At 41.5% G+C, this 19,845-nt stretch overlaps 1 protein-coding gene across 3 annotated transcripts in view; it reads right to left on the reverse strand.

The window, feature by feature from the left end:
• Positions 1–17,378, reverse strand: part of dbn1 (drebrin 1) — a 167,159-nt gene extending 149,781 nt beyond the window's left edge. For all 3 annotated transcript variants that reach the window (XR_003929340.1, XM_030068339.1, XM_030068338.1), the window contains exon 1: positions 17,232–17,378. Coding sequence is in view for 2 of the 3 variants with exons in the window: in XM_030068339.1 (XP_029924199.1) it covers positions 17,232–17,314 (83 nt within the window). In the remaining variant the exon portion in view is untranslated. The remainder of the gene's footprint in view (positions 1–17,231) is intronic.
• Positions 17,379–19,845: the final 2,467 nt, after the last annotated feature.

The following is a 19,845-nucleotide window of genomic DNA, read 5'->3' on the forward strand; positions in this document are numbered from 1 at the left end:
GAATTAACTACATTTTCTGTGTTCCGTTGGTATTATTATGCTGTTTTTTGAATCATGCTTAATTTTCACTGTTATTACACTTAAAATTTCAAACAAGTGTGAACCCATAATCATATTGTATATCACATCACTATAGAGATATTTGGCATAAATATCAAGGTATGAAATTTCGTTTATACCATGTAGCCTTATTATAAAGTACAGATTGCTTGACTACTAACCATAATCAGTAGCGCAGTCTTCTCAGAAGGACCCATTGACCTCCTGATACTTAATGACATGTGGACTGCTAAATGTCCTCTGGCTGGTTTTAGCTACCATTTAATTGTAATCTGACCAATGTAATCAGATTACATGTTATCAGTCAGGTTTGGAGGCGTGCAGTTCAGCTGGATCAGCCTCAGACAGAAACTGTCAGAGATTTATACATAAACATCTTCAGGGCAACGTGCAGATTGTCAAAGGAAAAATCAACTTGATTTTTAGGGAGATTTTTGCCAATGTCAACATTAAAATTCAGGAGAGTATCTGCAGCGAGCACGATAACCTCTGCAGACAAATGACTGTTTCTGAAAAGTGGTTTAGATTCATCATGGAGGCACTAGGAACTGCGAGGCAAATGACTTTCACTGCCCAGTTTTTGAATAAAAACAAGGGAGAAAAAAAATCACTAATATCTGCAGAATCTGTGCAGTCCAACACAAGCCACTCACTGGAACTACTTCACTGTCCCTAAAGGATGATTAAGGTGTCACCGACTTTTGTCTTGAATGTAGTTTGAAAAGGCTGGCAGCGACGAGTAAATCAATTTCTACACAAAGCCTCTGACCTGGCAATGCATGTAACAAAGGTTAGAGAAGAGAAAATCAATAACGCTGGTATGATCCGATGAGGTGGCCTTCTATCACTCGGATTCAGATTCCCAGTCAGCTTACAGTCTCCGAGTTGTCTCTTGGCAGCGAAAGAGATATCCCGGCTCTTTTCCATTTCTTTTTTTAATCGTTTAGCAGAAGCGACTGACAATAAAATCCAAGACCCTGGCGAGCAAACCAAAACCTTCTGCGTTCCTGAAGGCAGGGCTGTGATCCAATCCGCTTCATCCTTCATGCCCCTCGGCCTGCAAGATGATACTGGTATGCAAATAACAGCCTCCTCTGCACCCGGAGCACAAATTCATTTTGGAGTTCTTAGCTGCTACCTGGATGTTTCATGCTCCTGGTTGATTTAACATCTTGCATGCAAAACAGCCTGGAAAGTACACCATGTCCTCTGTCTAGTTTTGTGCTACAGTGAAGAAACCATGGCTTATTTCAGAGACAGAGAGAGAAAAAGTTAGGTTTGTGAGAAACCGGTAAAAGAGGGAGCATGAGTTGAGTTAAAGGCCATAAACTTGGTCACGTCCAACATGAAAAATATATTAAAATATAAAAACATATGTGGATTTACAGTAATCCGTGTATCATTCATTCTTTCTATTTTCAATTGCCAATCAAAAATTAAAAAATGAAAAAGTGACTGGTTATTTTGTTATTTGTTTTTTAATCTAACACCAAAATCCAAAATATGCCTGGTTTTTCATAGTTCAATTTTAGGCTCGGATCAAAAATACAAAATGGAAAAACGGGAATCAGGACTGAATTTGATTTTATTATTTAATTGGTCCGGTTTACGTGACCCAGACGTTTGGTAATGAGCAGTAGCTCACAGCAGATCACAGCAGCCAAGTGCATTCAGTCCCGGATTTTGGTGTTAGATTAAAAAACAAATAACAAAATAACCAGTCACTTTTTCATTTTTTCATTTTTGATTGGCAATTGAAAATAGAAAGAACGAACGATACACGGATTTACAGTGATATTATTGGTATCGTATCGACTTGACTTGTGATTGGGTGAACAGCTTTGTATGAACGACAATACAGTCTTTTTTCTTAGTTGTAATACATGTATTCCAAATATGAATAATGCAATTAAGATTCAGTTTGTTGTGTCCAAATTTCAGATTCATGAATCAAGAGTACCTCCATGTAAACCAAATATCCATCTTATCTGCACACAACTTGAATAGAATCACTTATAGGAATAAAAATATAAATATGAGCTGTAAAATCATCTGACGCGACTATCAGTACATTTAGCTAAGGCAAATGACTGTATTCTAACCAGAATGCAATACTATAATGCTATAATGATCTAAAGATCCTGACCCTGTGTTGTTTTTGATGGTTTGATCTCCACAATTAGAGAACAATCAGTCTAAGCTGCTAGTAGTCAATGCAGTGGGCCCAGAAATGCAGGACACTCTCTTTTTTTTTTAAAATGTGAGCTTGTGTGGAAGCAAGAGAGGCTGAACACCCAAGACTTGTCTGACTTCTCATTTCTACCCAATTTAATCTTCCTCCTCTACCTCCTGGTATGAAAAGTGGGAGCAGAGCACAAATGAATTCAGACGTTTTGGAAATGTTGCGTTGCCCTTCGGAAAAGAAGGCTACAACTGCAGGCTATCTCTTCTCCTCTACTAACGATGCTCCGTTGTTGAACCTAAAACTTCCTAGTTGTTTCAACTTCAGCTGGATGCTCAGCCTGAAATAGCCTTTTTCGTTTCAGTTCACTGGCTTAAACGTTTTTTAAGAACTGGACATAACACAACACCCATGCGTTGAACAAAGCAGCAGCTCTTGACTGGGCTCTGGCTGTAACAAGAAGATTTCCCAGAGTCGGTGAACTCTGTCTCTCCACTTGAGAACAAATTTTGACTTTTCTCTCCTCAGCTCTTTCTTCTTCTACAGTGCATCATCTTTTTCACTTGTCACAGTAATCTTTGTTGCATCCAGATCCTTTTCAAGACAAATGGACAGGATGAGGACATGGTGCACCAAAGCAATAATTATGGGCCCTTTGTCCACTGCATCATTAATGTAACTGGTAATGCCTGACGAGGCCCATGACCAAAACGCTGCATTATTAAATAAGAATGAGGAAAAGGACAACGACATGCAGGTATTTGATCTTCTGCAGCCTTAGCATTACATAACATAGTATTTTTGCCCCCCTTTGGCAGAAAAAAATGGGTTGATTTCAGCCAGAAATATGTCTAATTATGGAAGCAACATAATATATAAATGGTGTTTTGTTAAGCATATTGTACTGTTTGATTCACTGTAAGTTCTTGTGCACAAACAATCAACTACAATCTACTGATTTGACATGATTTTTTTTTTTTTTTTACAGTACCACTACTAGCACATCAATTCTCCAGCCCCTTGAATCGGTACATCATTTATCCACTTCATTTTCATATAAAATTGTAATCTGCACTGATTCAGTTTGTCATTTGATTTATTAAATAACATGTTGTGTATTTTATTGGTCTATTAAGATGTCATGCAGTAGATTGTATTTGTCCATCTGTTTATACATTTTCAGTCAATTCTTTTGAGTATTGCAATGTATAGTTAAACAAATTATCTTGTGTCCCATGCATGATATACATTGCATTGTGAGGTCCTTGCCAACACCCAGTCCTATTATAAATATTTCTCAGTATGAACACCTAACTGCAAAAGTACTGCAAAAATGAATGGAAGTAAATGGGAAAGAAAGGGTGGAGAGCCGGTGGAAGCAGAAAGGCAGATCAGACATGAGGAAAGAGGCCGTGAAGAAGAGTACAAGTTGTGCAGCACTAGTACTGAACCTTGATTTTATCAGCGCAGAGCTCAGTACAATTCAATAAATCCTGAAATGGATTCTTAACTTCTTGGAGGCACTAAAATCCAATAAAGTGCAGCACTGACATCGGAGCCTGATTGTATCTGAGGCAGAGCCCTCCCTTTCCTCAACCTCTACTTCCACACCATCACTAAAAAACCTCAAAGCGGAAACTGTTGCTAGCTGACTCTGAAAAGTCATCTTAAATCCACGATACTGCACAGTTTCCCTCAGCAGAGACTGAACAGTCTGGGCAGGTAATCCTTCACCTGCTTCCCTGACTCAGACCTCCAGTTTAATCGGAGCGGGACCCGGTGCTGTGCAATAACAACACGTAAACTCCCTTATTTGTTACCTCTGGGGATGTTACCAACGTGACCGCAGCTGCCTGGGACATGTGGCTCTGATTTGGGGCATTCATCATCCAGACTAGTGTTTCCTTTGCAAGACGCCTGGGCCAAAAATGTCCCTCGGTACTGAAAACAATCCGAGGAGGGTTTAATGAGCCCGCAGATCTGTAATAACTGTAATTAGCCTCGAGTTTGAGTCCTGGAAGGACCTGCAACTTTTTCAATTTTTGTCAGTTCTTATTCCTCACTTGTCACTAAGGCTAGGCAATATGGATGAAGTCAATAACACAACAATGAAGTATCTATATAAAGTCAATGTATCAGATATATTCAAAATCCCCAAAAAAAGCTTAATGTTCATACAACTGAACCGATGGCAATATTAGGTGTGATGTCACACTTTTGATGTCAAATTTTCAAATAATATTCTGTGTTAAGTCTGATGAAGAACCTGAAGCTCAAAACATCGTTTTGACGTTGCTGCCGTTTCCATAGAAACATTACCTGCCCCAAAGCTGGTGGCCAAGCCCAGCTTCACCACGGTCGTACTGTCAAGCTTTTGATTTACTCAGGTGGTGAGTATACTCACTACTTAAAATACTTACAATACTGGAACATATTTCCATCTATTACGTCTTGTTTGTGAACAATCAAATTCATTGAAATGCCAATAATTTAGAAAAGTAAAAAATATTAGCTCCCTTACATCAAAAATGGCAAACTGCTTTGAAAATACCTTTATGCAAGTTTCAGGGAAAGGTAAAATTAAGTGAAAGTGAGTTATCATCTACTGGGTGAACTTGAGTTTGGAGTGGGATATTGTTCTGCTGGACCCCCTCAACAACAGCGGTCCTCAGGTTGCTTGTCAGTCAGGATGGTTGGCCACAATGAGAACCACTGCTTTAGACAATAAAAACCAACCACAGACTGTCCAGTTTCAATCTCAGATAAACACAAACACTGACAGATTAGCAGCACAATGTGGAACATAATCTTTGGACAACCCGAGTGAACTACTTAGTGGTAATTACTGTGAACCGGCTGTCACACTGACACATTTAAATCATCCCATGCTGTTTTACTCTCAAATTTCAGCACTTTTGTAAATAATATATTTACTGCTATCATTAACAATCAGCCAATAACATTTTCACTCTATTAGACACGAGATGCTCCTCCATCTTTGTGCCAGCTCACCACCACGCGTGGAAAGTTACAGATTTCAGCGTCAAGTGCCAATACAAACAACTTTGACCCCAGCTATGGGACCAAGGTCTGTGGAAGAAAAAAAACGACAGAATGAAAGCTAACGTATCAGAGTGCCTGTGTGAAGGCAGAGGCCAGTCTGTTTTTGATTTGCTGGTTGCATCGTCTGGACTCGGGCGCACCGTCACCCTGCTCATTCCTCATCATGACGCCGCCGACCTCAGCCTGGCACCCAAAGTCTCACATTTCTCAGAGGGTTTTACTCGAGGTTATGACCCCATTACGGTGCTGTTAGTAGCTATCCAATACATCCATGGAAGAGGAGGAGGAGGGATGGAAGGCGAGGGAGAGAAGAAATGAGGGTCAAGGAGAGAGTCCATGCAAACCATAAGAGAGAGAGGGGGAGAGAGAGAGAGAGAGAGAGAGAGAGAAAGAGAGAGAGAGAGAGAGCAATATAGCAAATATAGCAATATAACAAAAAGACTTAGAGGCAAATCTCCTTCAATATCCACCTCTGACCCTTTCTGCCTCTTTCCTATCTTCTATTTTCTTCGCTCCTTTCTCCATCATGAGCAGTCACTCCTAGGGGGCGCTGGAATATTTTGTTTCATCTGCTGTGATGGGTTAGGGGGTTGAGATTATTTATTTTAGGTATATGAATGTATTACACCCAGCAAATTTCACTGGCAAAGAGCATCAGCTGTGAAGAAAAAAACAAGAGGACGAAGGGGAGGAGAAAAATAAAAGCATAACGTAGATGAGAGAGAGCAGGAGGGAGGAGGAGTAGACTGGAGTGGTACATGACAGGCAAGAGCAGGAGAGAGGGATTTTTTTAATATTAGAGAATTAAGTGACAGAGAGGAGAAGCAGAGGGGGACGAGGAGGCAGATTAAACCGCAGCGCTCAATAAAGTCGAGCAAACTTTCCTGCTCATGTTTGTTTTGTTAGATATTTATTTGATGTCTTAATGCTTTATACTGTTTTTCACTGTGTCTGTAGCCATGATGTTTGTCACTGGTGCTGTTTTTCTCGGCCCTGTGCCTCTTGTAAAAGATCTGCTACCTCACTAGTTCCTGGTTAAAGAATCATTAAATAGACAAGGCCAGGCCACATATATATATATATATATATATATATATATATATATATATATATATGTGTGTGTGTGTGTGTGTGTGTGTGTGTGTGTGTGTGTATCTATACATATACATATAACATTCAGCATCATCATTCATTCTTTTATGCAGCACTCTTCTAAAGCAAAGTTACAAGGCACTTCACTGCTGACACTGACAAAAGAAGAGGGACAAATCAATAAAACAGACATGAGTAATAAAATAAGGCTAAAATAGCGGTGGTAAAAATGATACTAACTATAAGGTTAAAGAAACAAAAAGAAGAAATAAACAAATAACAGACTCAGTAACAGTGATTAAAAAATGACAGAATAAAAGCCAAGTGGTTTTAAAAAGGCTTTAGGACAAAGACATTTAAAGAGATCATCCAATTTTAAGTGTTTTTACCCTGATGCTTAAACACAGCAGCTGATGCGACACACATGAACACCACTCAGAAGACTCTTTCATCCCGAGTTGGGATGAATGCAACACGGATAATACACGTCCAAGATTAATCCCAGATGCCAGGAAATCAGAGATTATTGATATTAAAAACAACTAATATTATCTGATATCTGATATCCCTGTGACCACAGACTGGTCATGTCAGGAAAGTCATGAGATGAGCGCTGAAGAGAGAGGCAGCCGGGAGGATTTGTTTTGAAATGAGAACAAATCAGAGCGAGGAGAAGAGGAAGACGGGATGATTCAGCTGACAAGATGAGATGGGTCTGTGTCACTCGTCTATTCTGTCACTCTGCACAGTGAAACGTGCCATAAAGCAAAAACTAAATGTTTTAGAGGGGGCTAGAAAGCCTGTCCCACAACCGAAAGGGCACAGGTTTGAAGTAGAAGTCATGTGAGGTTAGGGTTAGGGTGTCATGGGGACTTGAAGGCATTTAATTTTGATTATTATTTATTTATTTTTGTAAAAACTATAATGCCTTTTCAGGCCAGCAGACTTAATGCTGGATAGGAGCAACAGCTATATGCCTCAAATGTAAAGTTTAATGTTGGTGTCGCAGGTTATTTTGTTAATGGCATGATATTCTGTTGTTGCACTGACAGCTGGCTTTGCTGCTGGATTTTTTTTTTTTTTTTGGAGGTTGATACTGGTATCAAATATCTTACTTTTCAAAGACTCATCGTACAAATGCAAATACTCAAAGAGGCTTGGTTTGTCAGACAGGCCAAACCTCAGATAATGTGTGTTTTTTTTGTTTTTTTTTTTAAACTCTGCTGCCATGTCATAAAAATGGCAGCTTCATAAATGCCAAATACCTGCAGTAAAAAATAATATCAGACAATACAGCTGTGCGGGAACCATCTGAAACCAATATTAGATTTTGAAAATAGAAAGGATGACAAATCTGGACGTGACATGAGCCTTGTAACAGGAAAGGCAGAAAAACAGGTTGACGCCTCGCTGCTACAACTTGGACGCGTTCATGTGTCTCACTTGTTTCATGTGTCTAACTAAATCCCAAATCATTTTCATTTATGAGACTTAAATCAACCTGAATCAAGGTGCGGCAGAAATGAATTCCTTTTCATATATTGGGTGCACTTGATCATTTAGATTTTTATTACTTCTGGACCTGGAACATCAGTGGATTCCCTGCTGGGCTGACGCACTCCTAGAATTTGTGGTGCCAAGAAGGAAATGCATGAAGCCTGAATAACTAACTAACTAACTAAATAAATAAATAAATCCCATATCCGACATGTTTCTCCTCGTGAGCAACTTATATTTACAGTAAATCTGACATGACATGAATGACAGGAATGCAACACAAGCAAATCTTGCAGCACTACTTCCTGACCTGCTCAGTGCAAAAAAACACCGAATGGACAGATGGATGGACGGATAGATGGATAGATAGATACCGCAAAAAAATGTGAAAGGGATTGGATACACCAGGAAAATGTTTTATTCTTGGCCGCGTCCCGCTCTCTGTCTGTGTTTCAAGTCAGTATCCATTAACACGGTCTGGCTTTCATCTGCACTGAGACGTCTGCAGCAGACAAAATAATCAATGCAGCCTGACAGGAGCTGGACACTCGCTTTTTTCTGCCATCAACCACTCCGACTCTTTCGCCAGCCAAATATGAAGCATTTCAGTCCAATTTACCACCAGCCCGTCAGAGAACATCCCGAAACCTGAAATTTATTAGCCAGCACTTCAAGAACACAGGCGATTTTATCCGTTGGCACGGACGATCCGTTGGACGAGCAGGAATCTTTTTTTCTCTTTCTTTTTTCTTTTTCTTCCAAATGGTGGATATCTTCATGTTTTTTAAGCAGAATATGGCCTGTGAAACATGACTGGTGACCTGTCAACATGGCCACAGAAGCAGGCGAACTGTGGCTGAATTTCCAGCCTGATCATCAACATCAAGCATAAAGACAGTGAAATCCCTCTTCTTATTGAATCTCTAATCTGATCCCCTGATGTTTTCAGGGGACTTCTGTTCCCAGAGGTGCTGGAATGATCAACTGAATGATCAATTAGTAGACTGACAGAAACTAATATGCCATAATTTTGATCAATTAAAGGTTTTAGTCATTTATCGAGTAAAAATATCAGGGATTATCTGATTCCAGATTTATTAAAATCTCTTAGATGCTAAGATTGTCTTCTTTTTTCTCAGTTCATATCATTACAGGCTGCTGGTCAGACTAAGGAAGCAGTCAGAAAACCTCACTTTAGACTCTGCTAATGTCCCAGACTAAATTACAGACTAAATTATTAATCCATTAAATAATCTGACAGATTTATCCACAATGAGAATAATCATTAGTTGCAGCCCTAGTCTGCAGACATTTCTGACCAGTTCCAGTTTCTCATTATGGTGGAAAGGGTGGAAATGCCTCTGCAGCAGCTTTGAGAGCATGAGATGCTGAAAGTCTCCATTAAAACCCAAACTAATGAAATTCTTCTGGGCAAGGTGACCCAGAACAGATATTTCATGGCAGAGGAAAACTCTGCTGTACACTGACAAGACACTGTGTACATTTTACTGATGTGTGACGCTCACTCCCCATGATTCACATCAGTGGAGTCTGTCTAAAAGGAATACTTAACTCTATGCTTACATTACATTGTGCATTACAAAAACTGTAGCTATTTTTGTTAGAACGGAGCTGTTCAGCCACTTCGACAAACAGCAGGACCCGGGTCACCCTTTCTGCAGCATAATCCAAGCCTTGACTTTCTACTTGTATGTTCAGCACATCCCAAACACCTGTACTTTTGTTACACACAGCTAAATAAACCACTTCTGGTAAAAATCCCTAATGCACAACTGGCTTGCACGTTCACGGAACTGAAGCCCCACCTCCAAGCATCTATGTAGCCAATGAGTGAGTAGCACTGAACTGAGAATCTAAAGCAAACATTTCCATCTCTGTTCCTGCAGAAAACAGAAATGGCCGCAGTTTTTGGGGGTCTTCATTCTCTACTAATCATGTGGTTAAAAACATTTTTCATCAGACATTCATAACAACTCAGAGGAGTAAATTAAATATATAGTTTTTGGGTGAAGTACTCCTTTAAAGGAATACTCATGTTTTAGGTAAAATCCTCAAAGTCCCAGCTAGACTGAGACAAGATGTTGGATAACATTTGTTCTCTGTACATCCAGCATTTCCTGTTAGCTTAGCATAAAGACTTGAAGTGTATGGGAATCGTTAGATAGGTAGACGTGTGTTTCAAAGCTTCAGAGTTGCTGTAAGGATTATTTCTTCACTTTAGTGGAGCCAGGCTAACAACTCATATAGACTTCAAGTCTTTATGCTAAGCTAAAAAGCAACAGTGATAGCATTACATTGTAAAAGCAAGAGACATTTTCCAGTTGAGAAGACTAGAGTCACGTCTTTCAATCAAACACAGCCTGTTTTGTTGCTGCATTGCATTTTGATCTGTTTCCTGCTAATATAAGTAGAGAAACTGGCCTTTGTGCTTCTTCTACGATGCATTTCTCCCTGCGTGATTGCTGAACGACAGTTTGATTGGAAGCATTAACACCAAAACGTGAAGTTTACCTCTTTTTTTGAAACCGTTTTTTTTTAACTGTTGCACAGCTAGATAGATGTTGAAGAGACGCTTCTTCATCTACAGCTTGCCAGCTATTAGTGGGAATAAGACAAATACAACAACAAAGATTTACATGGGTCCAGAAAATGCTGGTTTCATCGACCAACTGTTATCCAGTTGTGCTCAAAACGTTTGATTTTCCTTTTAACCTCTGCCTGCTGTGTGACCTGCACTCCGGGGAGAGGGTAAATCTAGTTTCCTCCTTGGGGAAAGAGTAAAGTCTGTCAAAAAAAAAAAAAAAAAAAAAAAAGCTCTAGGTAGGGAGATGAGAGCCATGGACAAAAAGCAGAACGTTTTTTTTTTTTTTTAAACCACAAGAATGTTGGCAGTTGAAAAGATTTCACAGACCGCCCTGGTATTTTGTCTGAGGGCTTCGGTTAATGAAACATGACTAAGTTCGGCGACCTCCCCGCTGAGCCTCTAACCACCATTTTATCCCCCTGTAACGCAGCTTCTCTGTCATTCTAGCTAATAGGTGACTCGTCAGGCGAAGGCTTCCTGAAACAGCATGGGGGGGTCAAAGGGTCATATGACAGTAGCCTCCGGCCAATCAGCAGCCACAGAGCGCCTAGCATTCCAGGATGTCTGCGTGTTGTTTGATATTGGATAACTCTGATGCTCTCAGCCCTTTTCAGAGCGCCTTCTTCGCTGCCTCCTGACATTTGTGGTTCATGAGCCGGCCATCATTTTCTTTCCTGCAGGCACCATTAAAGAAAAAAAAAAAAAAAGATAATTCACAGCTTTAAAAAAAAAAAAATATATATATATATATATATATATATATATATATATATATATATATATCCATCTTAAAAGTCACTGGTAACCAGCCAGAAAACACTTTGATGCAGGACAGATGCTGATGCCACAGCCTGACACACCAAGATCAAAGCTGAGATGTGGTCTGCAGTCACCCAGACCTGCTACCTGCATCGATTTCTGAGACGGAGACCTAAATATCTCTCTGATTAAAGGTCAAAATGGCCTCCAAAACTGCTTTCATGTAAGGTTTTACAATGGCATAATGTTACTGTGGAAATTTTATGTGGGCAGGCTTTAAAAAAATACTAGTTTTCAGATCCCATGAAACGGTTATCCTACTTCCTTATTTTATACATGTCTTGTAATAGCATGATGTTGGGGCAGGACTTAGCTTACTGAAATGCTACACACCTACTTTTTTTCCCAAAGCGACTCAGTGAGTCACAAGGACATCCTTTAATCAAATGACATTACACTTGAACAGCTTCCTTTTCAGGTACAGCCTCTTGCATCAAGAAACAAGTAGTATCAGAAATGAAGTGAAGTTTTATTGCAGGGGCAAACATTTCACTTGTTTCATGTCAAATCAGACTGAATAGCCTTTACACTCGTGTGGACAGACAGGTGCGTAGGAGAAGACCGTAGGTCGACAAAGACAGAACAAAGGACTACCGCACACTGTCCACTTCACTTGTAGTTATGTTTCAGTACACAGACCTTCATCAGGTTATTTTAAAGGAACCTAATAACCTGACTGCAAGGTGAAGAGACTCTTTTGTTCTGTCTGGGTAAAATCAGATTGAAAAACGCACGACTCTCATTGTTTGACGGCATGGACGTTTCTTGCAGCGGAGAACAAAGGGCTGCTGTCAGAAATGTTTTCTCTATCATCATTATGAGCGAAGCAGCAGCTTCACCTGAGCCTCTCTGAATTCAAAAGAACACTGTCGTCTGGTTTCCTCCTGCTGGTTACTGCTTCAGTTTTATCCCCTGCTCTGAACCGACAGCAACTCCTGGTCTGTCAAAGCCAAGCCCTTCGTGGTGGCCATGTCCCAGCAAGCTGCAGGCGCTGGAGGATCGTGCTCAGTGGATATGGCTGAGGCAGCTCAGAGTTGGAGTTGCAATCTGCAAAGTGGCACGTCTGGTGTGTGTGTGTGTGTGTGTGTGTGAGGCAAGATAAGCCCCATTCACACGGGACTAATATTATATATAGACCTCATGTAATTAATGAACCTTCCCAGCTCCCCTAACCTCTGCGTTGTGTTAAACTCTTTCAGGGAAAATTGTGAGCACAACTACACACCGGTACCACTGAACAAGGTCAACATTTTACAATTCATCACTCAGCTAATATGGCGAAGCAAAACTCAAAGTCAGTGCCAAAGCCTGCAAAGTAAACACCTTCCTCAACAGATTCCACCTCTGCCTCTATTTTCCACAAGTGGGAAACAGAAATCTCATCTCTATCAGAGGAAATTGTGCGGTAAGAACAAATGACAGACGATCCCGTCTGAATGGGATCAGCATCACCGAGGAGCCTTTCTTTTCACTAAGACACAGCAGCTGACTTGCAGTGGAATTTATATTTTACTGGCTACAGACACGGCAGATTTGCACAAGATTTAAATCCCTGCCGATCTTTGTAATTATCTTCCCAAAATGGCAGATCAGGAATATTACCGATTCACATCAAACTACCACTACAGATCCTGACTACCAACGCAACAACTCAAGCCCCTTTTATTTGAATCTTTCCAAATTCACTGTGCACAGTCCTGACCTCTAGAGGGGGAACCCCACTGATTTTAGTAACCGCATGATCGCTCCATCAGACCCAACTTTCAACTTGTGAACACGATAATGGTAGAACTAATGTTACCAAACAGCAAAAGAGGGTATGTTAGTAGGGCTGGATGACCCGGCCAAAAAATAAAATCTCAAAATGATTCAAATTCGCATTTTCCTACAATAATAATATAACAAAAACAAAGAATGGGGGGCTATATCAACTAGTCTGTCAATGTGTGCAACACATCACACTTACGTTTTTTGGTTTTTTACATATAAATGTATACACAAATAAATAATAGTAAGCTATTTCAGTGAGTTCATCTTTTGGTGAAAGGATGCAAGTAAAAAAAAGTCCCTTCCAATTAGCTATCATGCAGTGTATAGGTTCAGGGCTTTTATTGTGGAATGCCAAATGAAGCAGGGGGAGTGGTGTGTGCTGCTGCTGCTGATGTTTGAAGTTAAAGTTTTTGCCGACTTGGTTCAGCACCCACAGCCCCTGTGCTGGTATTTTAAATCATCCGAACAAGTTACAAGCCTTGGAAAGCCGCTGGACGGAGGCTGCATGTCTTGGCTGAATTTGAAGGATCCAAATGGAAAAGCCTTTGATGTTCTGTGTAGATGAGTGAATTGGGTATTGTTGAACGAGCACTCAGTGGCTGTATATTACCGCGATATAACGTTTAGAGTAAAAATCGCAATTTTACAACTCAGTCATTTCTCAGATCATTTTAACAAATAAATCTGAATGAATCATTTTAATCAATTTATCGCCCAGCCCTATGCGTTAGACGCGCTGCACTGTGGGGGAGATGAGGAGGACTGACTGCTGTCATCAGTGGGGGCGGCCACACTTAATGAAACGCCCCATTGCTTTGCCAAACCGCTGAACCAGATTAGGGAAAAAGTCACCAGGTGTCACTGAGGATTCAGGTCGTTTCGGGGATAAGCCCTGCTGTCATTCAGCCACAGCACACACCTCCTTATTAAAAGTCACTGGAAGCTTCTAGGTAGAATTAATCCCACACAGATAGCTAGATAGCTAAACAGACAGACAGACAGACAGACAGACAGATATATAAATAGATAGATAGATAGATAGATAGATAGATAGATAGATAGATTTCAGTGATCCTTGCTGTTGACAGAGCAGTGTAACATGGATGGGATGGTGGTGGTGGTGGTGGTGGGGGGTCATGTGTTGTTTGGGGTCAGCGGTGTTTAGAGGCTCCTGCCTTTGTTCAAACCTCTTCAAGTGTAAAAAATGGGGGCAAGCCTGAGGCCCCTCGGCATTATCTCTCTATTCTCCCAGATAATCTGAAAAAAAAAGCAAATAAAAACCGACACTTTAACTGGACCAAAGGAAACATTAACCTTTAGCTGGACTGTGTGGGCTGTCACTCACTTGAAGGAAGCCGCGGGTTGACGCTGAACTGTGGGCTGCTCAGAACAGTCTGGCACAGAAAGCTGAGTGCAAATCAGCGCAGGATGCAAACGTAATTTACACTTCATATTACAGGCGAGTCCGGAGGGGCTTGTGAGAGCAGTGGCGCAATAAGCTTCATTTCTTAGATCAGCAGCGTTACAAGCAGTCAACAGCGAGTCCCTGAGTCACAGCTGCAAAACACACACAGGTAACATCCATCCTAACTGGAGGCGCTCTACAATGTTCAAACAGGGCTTCCTCTGGATTCATTCAGATGTGACTCCACTACTAGAGAACATTGTTTAAAAAAGGTCTCTGAAATCTACCTCCCCCATAAAAAACAAACAAATGGTGAACAAACCTACAGTATTCATGCTTTCACTATCATAAAACATCCAAATAGGAACAGCTTTCGCTCTCCAGGCAACTGGAACCAAAAGCAGCGTCCAAAACACACACCAATGTGGAAGTAAAACCAAAATCACTGCTACAAAATGAAAAGCGGAAAACACACAGCATACAGATGTATGTTTAGAGCAATGTGACCTCATTTACACTATTGACTGGCAACAGATGGCACAGGATCGTATTTCGTACTTAAAATGAACGAGGGAAGTGAGTTTTGCTGCAAACAACTTGGAAAAATGAGAAGCTGTGATTAGATATGAAAGGTCGTACAACTTTCAGTGTGATTTTTTTTTCTGAAATTAACACAAAAGCACTGAACGGTTTTATAGCAATTACACTGAGATCTTATCCTTAAAGCTCAGAGATGTGGTGGAGGGCAAATCCACTTTTTAGATAAATTAGTAGTGGAAATCATATCAAAAACTGAGGGGAGGGCAAGAAACAGATTTGATTATGATGATCATCGACTAGAGGTCACAGCCTAGCCTCCTCTGTCATTTACCACTGCATGTCTGCCTGAATACTAGCTTCAAAAGACTCCTGACGGGTTGAGTTACTTGCAATAATGATACATATCCACAATTCCACTTCACATTCTGCCTTTTGTGACGTGGCTCAATATTAAACAAGTGCATTCAGTGGTTGCACTTGACCATGTGACCCCCCCTTTGTCACACAAAGGAGCCCGGAGAAGCAACAACATGCCACCATGAAACATCAAACCACTATAATATTACTTAGATTTTCCTGTAGTCTTCCCATAATATTCCAATGAGGATTACACAACAGTGAAATCATGCAAACCTTATCATAATTTAATTTTTTTTTTTTTTTTTTTTTTTTTTAATCTCCCAATGCGTCACTGTAATGTGCCTGTAATGTTCCTGTGGGGACTTGGGGAGTTTGTGTGCATTCAAGTGCAGCTGGGAAAGTCGGGGACTTTCAGGTCGGTTGCTAAACAGCGATGCATTCAGATGCTATGTTGTCAGAAAATGAAATCCTAATGAGAAACGATAAACAAGCATGGACGTTCTGCAGCACATTTCACATCAATGTTTTCTTACTATTAGCCTACCTGACATAAAACTTGTGTTTTCCACCTTACTGAGAAGATTAAACACTACCATTTACTGCATGACAAGCCACTTTTTGTGCCTTGAATGATCCTCATATGAAATTCTCATGTACCAAATTTGGGTTCCCAGTGGCACAAGAGGCTGTAAATATTTTCATTCTCCAACTTTAAATTGCATTGACATGAGATTTACAATCAGGAAGCTCATTTCCCCACACACACATACGCGTGCGCACACACACACACACACACACACACACACACACACACACACACACACACACACACACACACACACATCCAATAGCATGTGAATCCAGGGTGTGCCTGTGGTGGTCAACAGTGAGTTTACAAATGCCTGATCATACTTGTAGATATGTTTTTTGTTTTTTTTTTAATCTTCTTCACGTTCGCCAAACTATTCCAAAATCTCATTAAATGTAGTTTATATTTCACCAGAAACCTATTAAACATTTCAACAGGCCTTTCTTGCACCATTTCCAGTAGAGGAAAACCCACAGTGGGTGCTGACAGACAGACAGTCAGACCCCCCCCTGCACCCCTCCCACCACGGCCTCGCCCCTCTCCGCCCTCGTTATGGGGATGCAGGGGATCACCAGTATCTCTCCGGGCCGGGCCTGTTACCCACGCACGCACACAAGCACACACACACAAACACATACTCCCATACACTCCCGGCACAGCGTTGCAGAAAATCCCCTTAAATTGCTTCCAGGTGTCTGCAGCCAACCTGCTCCGAGAGCACCAAACTGCGCTGGGACTGAGGAAACAAAGCGCTCGGTTGCACAATGTTTGTCCAGTGTGCGCACACACTGCACACTGCACGGCGCGCGCACACACACATGCACATGCACTCCCCCCGACCCTGCAGTGCACTTTACACAGACTAAAAAAAACAACTTGCAAATGTACATCATGAGTACATCGAGTCATTTTCTACTTTCTCACACAAAGCCTCTCACTTTAAAACGCACCCCTCTCCAGCGCACAGGCTTAATGCGCTTTGCGGAGAGGCGAGATTCTCTGACAGAACCGTATCTGCCAACACTTTATTCCAGCTTTTTCTATTTGTCCGGTATAAAGATGCTGCTGATGCTGCGGCCGCTGCCGCCGCCGTCCTGCCCCTGCGCATCCTCTGCAGCCCCGGCACGGCGCTGCACGGAGCGACCCGGGCCCCGGAGGAGCCGACGGGGCACGCAGGAAAGAGAAGGAGGGGAGGAGAATGGAGAAGGGGAGAGGAGAGGAGGAGGGATGCGGGGCCGGGAGGACTCACCAGTCGGTGTCCGAGGTCTCGTCAATGACGTCCTGGTAGGCGGTCAGCAGGGCCAGTCTGTTCTTCCCGAGATTCACAGCCATGTTTCTGTTTCTGTCCCTGCAGGCATCCAGACCGCTGCGAACGGAGAGAGACACAGAATGAGGACTGCGAAGAGGACTCAGGAGGAGGACGAGGAGGAGGAGGAGGAGAGGCTCTGACTGGTGGAGACAAAGAGATACTCCGATGTCCGAGCGGTCCTAGCGCCGTAGGATCAGCGCCTCACTCACTCACTCAGTCAGTCTGCTGGGTCCTTGGTTCACACCAAGTTAGTACACAGAGACAGATATGGCAAAGAAATATTTAAAATAAAATTTAACCAGTACTTTTGGGTAAGTTTTTAAAGGCAGAATGATTAGGATTTTCCTAAAAAAAAAAAAAAAATCACTCTAGCTCATGCCTTGTGAGCCACTAGCAGTGTGTGTTGGTGTGTGTGTGTGTGTCTGCAGGGACCCTGCCCTCTGCCTGGGGTTTCTTGTTCTGCTGAGCTCAGGATTCTTCTGGGCATTGGCCTTTGGGCAGTGGATGTGTAGCTCCCAGCCAATCACAGCGCACCATACTTGAACATTGCCAAATAGATTAAGTTGCCAAATTAAAAGATAATACTAAAATAATCATCGGCCAAGAATAATGAAATCCCGTAATGTATTGAGTGCCATTGTTGAAACATGCATGCATGAAAATCCAGGCAGAGCTTGAGGCAGATGTATTTGGCTGCAAACTGGGCACAGAGGAGGCAGACTAAGTTGTAATTTCATATGGTTTATCATGTGGTGTGCGATTTTGCTTGTATGTACAGATGTGTAGGGGTGAATTCAGTTATGGATGACAGGATTTACACCTTATCCATGTTCACCGTGGTGGAATTTCCTGCTGGTGCTTGAACACAACACGCACTAGGAGCAAGAAATAATAGAAAGCAGAAAATGTCCATCTGCAGTGATTCAAGCTGCAGTGGCGGTCAAACTTCAAGTAGGCTCATGCATATCATTTTCAGTCATTCATTATATCAGTCTCTGGTTAGTTAAATTATTTCCTCATTTTGTTGAGGACCTTCTGGAAGGCTCTCAAGGACTCCTGGGGTCCCCTAACTGCACTTTGAAAGCCACTGGTTTATGACAAGAAGTCATTGTTTAGGAATATTTATTCCCTAATTCCATATTTATTTATTTATTTATTATTTTTGTAGCTTAATTTATACTTTTATACTTTTGTAAACTTTTAGCTCTAGCTGCCACCATTTCTTCAGATGCAGAGCAGCTCTAAAGGCAGAAATAATGTCAGTGGTTAAATCAATTTCAATAAGCAGAATCACAAAGTGCAAATTAGGTAACTGTCAAACTTGAAAGGCAAAGGAGGAAGTTTAAAAAAAATAAAAATAAATAAGAATAAAAAAATGACCATTTTCATTTATTGAGCATGACATTCATGATGTACTCAATTTCCCCTCTGGGATCAGTTAAGTATTTCTGATAGTGATTCTGATGTACAGGAACACCAGGCAAGCTTACCTATACAAGTATGTACGGCTAAACTGCAAAACTAAAAGCTGCCACTGGATGCATGTAACATGACCGGACCATTTGCTCTCTCTGTTCAAAAGCACCGACTCCCTACACCGCTCAAAATCCCCATCCTATTAAGTCATTAACTTACATATTCAGTGTTAAAATCTAGTTTTTCTTGAGAGATGGTAAAAATAAAGCTGCCAGTGGGATGAGATAATCACACCTCTCCAGTGCCAGTCAACCTGTGTCCAGGTTTGTACTGAATCAGGTGTCCTGGGGGCCTGATGTGCCTCTTTCCATAGCAGGGAGCCCAGTGTAGGGCCCGTGCACACTGAGATGCAGGAGGTAAGTGCTGACTGGCTGACTGACCTGAGCTTACCTCCTGGTGCCCACACACACACTGGCAGCAGCTTTGTAGCAATCCCATTATGTTTTATTGTTGGGTGCTGTGAAGAGGCAGCAGTGTGTCATCTGCAGTGAAGAGTCGAGTGTGTACGCCTGACGTGCGGCCTGACTCTGCATTTCACTTGGCTCCAGAACAGATATTTGACAAAGGGGGGGTCGCGCAGTGGAGACTTGAGCGGCAGCCAGGTGGCTGACAAGAGATCAACATGATTGCTATCATGCTGTGTGGCTGACTGGGTAGAGCATGCTGCTAAGCCTGGACACAAACTAGATACCTTTTCAACTCTTAAGCAATCTTGAAAACATTCTGCATCACAAACATATTCATATAGAGAGTAGATTTTTTTGTCTCTAAGTTGTAAATATGGTTACATTATGCATGGAGGGAAAAACAGCCCAGTCGCCAAGAAAAAATGTTGGCATTTTATGTGTCAAGTGTCTTTTAGGACGCCATGGTTTCCCACACTTGAAAAAGGACGGACTTGACCAGACACAGGATTTCACTCAGCCTTCAGTTTATTTAGCCAGTAACAAAGGAAGGTGAAAAACCTTTAAACACAAAATGAGTAAAGCCAATGTAAATAAAATTCAGCATTTTCCATCAAGTAAGGTAAGTAAATAAGGTAAGTACATTTCAACATATTATTTTCAGGTAAGTGCAT

Source organism: Myripristis murdjan, chromosome 14, assembly GCF_902150065.1.
Source record: "Myripristis murdjan chromosome 14, fMyrMur1.1, whole genome shotgun sequence".
In the NCBI taxonomy this organism is placed as follows: Eukaryota; Metazoa; Chordata; class Actinopteri; order Holocentriformes; family Holocentridae; genus Myripristis; species Myripristis murdjan.